Genomic DNA, 6564 nt, shown 5'->3' with positions numbered 1-6564 from the left:
AATGTGCAGGATACTTGGAAGAGCAGTAGGGTGAAGCAGTAGGGTGAAGCAGTAGGGGAAGCAGGAGGGTGGAGACCCTTGAAGGCCTGGGTGGCTGTGATCTGGGCCTGAGCCTCCCAGCCTGCCCTTTCCACTCAGGGTCACTACCCAGCCCTGCCTCTCCAGCCCAGCTCTGGGCCCTAGAACTCTCTCTTGGGACTTCCCTCCTCCCCAGGCCTGGCTCTTGGCTCCTGGCTCAGCTGCCATGGAAACAGGTGCCAGGTGACAAAGGATAGTGCTGGGTCCTGTTTCCTCCTGGTCCTGTTGATGAGGATTTTCAGACCACAGAGACTGAACTGCTCTGCATCGACCTGGGCTCTTTCTGTATGCTCCCTTAGGCTGAATTCAAGCTTCTATCCCTGCCAGCAGGACCATGTCTACCAGCCTGACCACTTGTGAATGGAAGAAAGTCTTCTATGAGAAGATGGAGGTGGCCAAGCCAGCCGACAGCTGGGAACTCGTCATAGATCCCAACCTCAAGCCCAACGAGCTGGCCCCAGGTTGGAAGCAGTACCTGGAGCAGCATGCCTCAGGCAGGTGAGCAGCCCAGACGGGAGAGGCCTGGGGGCATCTTCCAGGGGGAGGCAGAGAGATACATGGAGCCTGGTCCTGGGGTCAGCTCAGGTTAGGGGGCAGAGAAGGAACTTCCAAGAGGGTCAAAGAGGCCTGGGTTCTAATCGCAGCTGTACCACTGACTGCCTGGGTGACCTCGGCAAGTTGTGTTCTGTCTTTGGGTCTTGGTTTTCTACTAAATGAAGAGCTATAATGTCCCTACAATCTCTGACATTTTAGATGTTTTCACATTTTCATAATCTCTTAAAAAATGGTAGGGCCTGAGGGGAGGAGGCCATGAGATCTGCTGAGAAAACCTTTTAGCTTAGGGTTGGGGCCTGTGCTCTGGTCCTAGGTCTGTTTAGTCAACTCAGTCCAGTTTGATCTGAACACAAAAACATTCATTGTCCCCCTGCTATGTTCTGGGAAACTGCCTTTATGGCTAACTAATTCTGTGAACTTGTGAAAAGTCTCTTTCCCTTTCCGGGCCTCAGTTTTCACATTTGCAAAACCAGGAAGTTGGCCTTGGGTGACCAATTAAGACCCTTCCAGCTTTATTGTCTATGGGTCTGTGACAAAAAGACTTAGCTTTGGACACAATTTCCCTTGGGTCCTTAAAGCCCAGAGTCCTATACCTTATAGGAACCTCATGTCTTCCACAGTGCAAGGAGTCCTTGAGGCTAAGGGAACATATCCATCTGAAGCCCACATGCCTCTCCTTCTAGACTGTGACTTGGGATCAGGACCACAGAATTCCCTGCCCAAGCTGCCTCAGACTCACTTTCAGGGCCTATGCAGTCCTCTTCCCTGAGTCCACTGATTCAAGGACAAATAGTACCCCAAAGGCCCCCAGGGAGGCCAACAGGTGGCTGTGTTTTGGGGGTGTGGACACACAGAACTTGGACACACAGACTGGGTCGTTCAGGTGTGTTTGTATGGTGTGGCATGCTGCTGGGGGTGGCAGTAGGAAGCAGGCTACTTCTATTTGTACTCTTGTTCTAAGACCTGTAAATATTAGAGTGAACTTGTCTTAGGGACAAAAGACAGAGAAGCAGAGGTTGGTTGGTTAATTTCAATTTGCATCAATTCCAGAGACATTATTGTGCACCTGTTATATGCTGGGTCCTGGCTCAGTCTCTGGCTGGCTGTACATGGATGGCTCTCTTTCTCTCTGCTTCTGTTTCATCTCAGTAAAATGAGGTTGACTAGATGATCCTACAAGGTCCCCTTGTACTAGGTCTGCTGTTTTGAAGTTTAAGATCTGAGTTCTAGCTTGAGGGAGAGGAACCAACTCTGGATTGGCTTGATTAAAAAGACGTAGAAGAAGGAGACAGAACACATGAAGCCCCTGAGCTGGCTGTTGAGAGGAATGCAAAGGGCTGGAAACTTGGGCCCAGAAGGCCAGGGGCCCAGCGGATGAGGGGCTGAGCTCCACGGGCTCGTGGCTGCTCCCTGCCTCAGGTCTCACCTGGTCCTGCTCCTGGCTGGTGGCCTGTGGCTCTCAGCTGGCCTCAGGCAGGCCTTCAGAACTGCTGCTGTTGTGTTATTCTGTGCACAGGCTCACTTTCCCTGGAAGTCATAGGATGCATTAATCCTGGTGCCCCACAACTCTGGCCCGATGTGAGTGGGGACCCCCTTCTGGCTTAGGACCAATCAAGCTGCTCTGCTGGCCAACCTGGCCTTGGCCTATGCTGGGTATTGTTCTGTGCTTACGTTGTCTGTGGGATCCAGGCCTCAGGGGCAGGCTTGGCTTCATCTCTACCCCACAGCCTGGACTATGTGGTGCTTGGCATAAAGTAGATGCTAAGTGGTGTCTGTTGGACTGAATTGAATTCCTCATCAAAGGTCCTTGGGGCCATTGTACAGGGGACCCAGAGATATTCAGCAGTGCGGGCAAACTTGGCCCAGTAGACCCTCAAGTGTAAAGCTGTTCTAACAGGTTCTGGAAGAGTTCCTTTCAGGATGGAAGGAACTGGCCCGAAGGTAATGAGTGCTCCATCACTGACGATGCGCAAGCACCGGGTGGGGGCTGAGGGAGTGGGGCATGGCTAGATGAGTCCCAGACTACTTCCTTCCACTATCCTTAGGCTGGGACTCTGGGGGGCCCACTTTGTCTCAGGTGTGGCCTGTGTGTACGGAAGTGTGCATATGTACATGCGTGTGGAAGAGGATGCAGACTAGGACCCTCTTTTCCAGTCTCTGTGGCAGGGCTAGAGTGGGTCTAGGGATGACCTGTCAAGGGCTAAGAGAGCTACAAAGGTGCAGGACCAAATTCCGTAGTCCTCTCCCTATTGGCCCATCACCCATCCACCAGTCCCTCTGGTGGATTCTTGGTGGTTAGTCTCTGAGTTATTCTTGGTGGTCTGTGCTCAGTAGTTAGAGGCATCTCTTTTTCTCCCCAGAGCAGGCAGAATGCATGAGTGAGACAGGTAGAGGCAGGGGAGGTCTGAGTGAAAAGAGCCGTATTGGACACCATCACCCTGCAATTAACAGAGGAAAAATAGGGCCCAGATTGTGGGAGGGAGCCCTGTGAAGGTACAGGTGCATGTCTTGAGTGCATTAGGCTTAGGGGGAGCTGAGGCCACAGGAAGGTGTGCAGGAGGCAGGCTGGAGAGACTGCTAGAAACCAGGCTCCTGAGGACACTGCTCCAGGCCCAGGGGAGCTCACTGGGAGGAGGCAGAGCCTCCTAAAGAGCGCTAAAGAACCCAAGGGACAACGCGAACAAGCAGCCTTTACCTCCAGGCACAGGCAGGCAGGACCCATTCTTTCTGGGTTCCTCCAGGGCAGGCTGTCGCCGGGAGGGAGGCCGACCCTCTCCAACCTTCGCTCCCCTCCCCGCAGGTTCCACTGCTCCTGGTGCTGGCACACCTGGCAGTCGGCCCACGTGGTCATCCTCTTCCACATGTACCTGGACCGCGCCCAGCGGGCGGGCTCGGTGCGCATGCGCGTCTTCAAGCAGCTGTGCCACGAGTGCGGCACGGCGCGGCTGGACGAGTCGAGCATGCTGGAGGAGAACATCGAGAGCCTGGTGGACAACCTCATCACCAGCCTGCGGGAGCAGTGCTACAATGAAGACGGTGACCAGTACCGCATCCACGTGGCCAGCCGCCCGGACGGGGGTCCACACCACAGTGAGTTCTGCGAGGCCTGCCAGGAGGGCATCGTGCACTGGAAACCCAGCGAGAAGCTGCTGGAGGAGGAGGCGACCACCTACACCTTTTCAGGAGCCTCCAAGCCAAGCGCCCAGGAGGGTTCGGGCTACAACTTCTTCTCCCTTCGCTGGTGCCTCATTGGGGCCTCCCTCTGCCTGCTCATTGTCTACCTTCAGTTCTCCTTCCGCGGCTCTACCTTCCTTTAGTGGAGCCACACATGTGGGGTGGGAGTGGGGGCGACCGTTCTGGTTGTGATTCTTCTGCAGAGTCAACATATGCTCTGGACAGCTCTCTCTGGGCCTCAGTGTATTCCTCTGCAGAATGGGAAGTTTGTTCTGGGGGATATTTAATGGTCCTTCCATTAAAATTTACAGAGAGGGTCTAAGGAGGATTTAGGCTTGGTGGTAGTACTAATCTTCTCTCTCCACTTCCTCCACCTCCATCTCTACCCCACCTTTAGCTCCATTTCCATTTCCCACATCCCATTAGACCCTCGTAGATCCTGTCATGCCCTGACCTCATCTCAAGTTCGTGTTCAGCTGCCTCTGACCTGCCATGGTTCCCCTTGGAGTAGGCAGTGATCCCACCCTATACATCAATACTCAATGCATCTTGATTTAGTCCCTGTCTTGGAGAGTCTGCTCCCACCATTCTGAAAGTTTCAGATTTTGACTTTGGTGCTAGAGCTGCACTGTCCAATTTGGTAGTCACTAGTCATATGTGATTATCTAAATTTAAATTAATTAAAATGAAATAAAAGTAAAAATTCAGTTCCTCAGTTGCACCAGCCACATATCAAGTTCTCAGTAGCCATATGTGGCTAGTGGCTACCATACTGTGCTATGCAGATACAGAACATCATCACAGAAATTTCTACTGGACAGCACTAGTCTAGAGCTTGAAATTCCCACTTAAATGTGTGTGATCTCATAAAAATCAGAGGGGGACACAGGTTTAAAGGGGTGCATCGTGGAGCCTTCTGGGGGCAAGGACAGGTAGGGATGTGGTGTGTTAGAGATACACAAATCAGTCTGTAATCGCTGTGTTTCTGGCTGTCAGTGGATTGGAATTTGTGGGTCCCAGTGTTGACTAAACTTATTTCCTGGGAGAGGACCTATTGAAATTCACTACAAGATGATGGCACTCTCTCTCAGTCTCTCTTGCTTTCACTGTGTGTGTGGGGGGGGTGGGGGGGTGTCTTGGAGAATACATTCCTGTGTTTTGAGGAAATGTGTGAGCTACAGCACCACTAATTACACAATGCAGGGAGATGTTCCTCTGCCATCCTTAACGAAAATACCTTTGCAGCCAATTCTATGGATCTCCTTGTTCCTGGGGATAGTGAGGGAAGGGGCATATTAGGCAGATCTGGAATCTTTCAGGTGACAGTGGAGTTATGTGTCTCCATTCAGAGGAGGTGATGACCAAGGGGAAGCATGAGTAGTGGAGGCAGACAGTACCTGTCTTCTAGCATCTTCTCCTTTTCTGAGTCCATTGGACTTGCCCCATTACAAGGAATGGATTTGCTGTGCCTATTCCCTTAGGCATAGCTGTGACTTGGGCAATTTGACTCATGGTTTGGTGTGAGATGACCCTGTGTTTATTATTGTCTGGAATAGGAAACAGAAACTCTCCTATTCACACTCCCAATTCTTTCCTGACATTCACAACTTTCTACAGCCCACCCTTAGAGCATCTATCCCAAGTGGTCCCTGAGAACTGAAGATGAGGTTCAAGGCTGGTGTGTCCAGCTAGCTATGTTTCCAGTGGTGGGCTGATTTGGACACTGTGTCCCACCTGCCCACTGTATGTCAGACTGGCTTTACTCTTCTCCAGCTTTAGCAGGGGGTTCTGGTGGCTTGTCTGGATTTCCATCTGGACTTGTAGGAGCAGAGAGCCAGGTAACCTGGATGAATCTACCTCTCTGGTTGGGTATGCTAGAGGTACAAGAAGGGCAGCAGACTGGAACATTTGTGAACTGGGGGCACGTGAAGTTGTGTTCACCTCTGTTAGCTACAGAGAATGCTCAGCTGGGTCTGTGCAAAGTGTGTGTCCCATAACGTGCTGCTCAACTGCAGACAGGTGGTAGCTTCTGCGGGCCAGCTACTTTTCTGCCTGTCTGTCACCTGCTCTGGATGTTGCATCTTGCACCCTCTCCTGGAAGATTTTATGACAGCACTTGTGCCTCATCCTCCCTCTTCTGTTTCCTCTCTGTTGTGATGTTCCCTCTCTCGTCCATCCCTTATACGCTGGGGTTCCCCTGGAGGCTCTCTGTTGTTCTTCCTGGGTAACATGTACCTGCTCACTTAGTAGGTTCTCATGCCTGGGAACGCCCAGTCTTTATAGCTCTAGGAGGCCTGCTACCACACTCCAGGCCCACAGACCAATCGACCTGACCCCTGGGAGTTCCCTCAGCATGACCAAGGCTGACCTCTTCACTTTACCATCCAAACTTGTTCCTCCCACTTCTCAGAAGTCTGGGAGTTATCTCCTGATCCTCCCTGACCGCCCTACCCCTCCCGGCACAAATGGATCAACGTGTCTTGTTGATTGTTCTTCCTAAGTACCTCTGGCTTGGTCTCCTCTCCTTCCTTCCCACTTCCTACCGCCCAGACTCATCCTTTGGTGTTCCTTGACTCTGCAGCCTCCTTAATAATCATCACACCTGTAGCCTCCCCTCGTACAGCCGACCCTGCACTCTACCACTCTCTAGGGGTGATTTTTCCATTAATCAGATATAGTTAGCTCACTATCCTGCTCAAACTCTTCCAGAGCTCTTTCCTGCTAATGGACAAAACTTAGTCTCATTACCCAGGCACA

At 52.0% G+C, this 6564-nt stretch overlaps 1 protein-coding gene across 1 annotated transcript; it reads left to right on the top strand.

Moving 5' to 3' along the window:
- The first annotated feature begins 306 nt into the window (after positions 1-306).
- Positions 307-3950, top strand: RTP2 (receptor transporter protein 2). Its single transcript, XM_027581714.2, has 2 exons — positions 307-576; positions 3434-3950. The coding sequence occupies exons 1-2, from the start codon at positions 413-415 to the stop codon at positions 3948-3950; spliced, it is 681 nt and encodes a 226-aa protein (XP_027437515.2). The 5' UTR covers positions 307-412.
- Positions 3951-6564: the final 2614 nt, after the last annotated feature.

The sequence above is a fragment of the Zalophus californianus genome, chromosome 1 (assembly GCF_009762305.2).
Source record: "Zalophus californianus isolate mZalCal1 chromosome 1, mZalCal1.pri.v2, whole genome shotgun sequence".
In the NCBI taxonomy this organism is placed as follows: Eukaryota; Metazoa; Chordata; class Mammalia; order Carnivora; family Otariidae; genus Zalophus; species Zalophus californianus.
The sequence above is the reverse complement of the archived record's forward strand: the minus strand, read 5'-3'. Positions and strand labels throughout refer to the sequence as shown.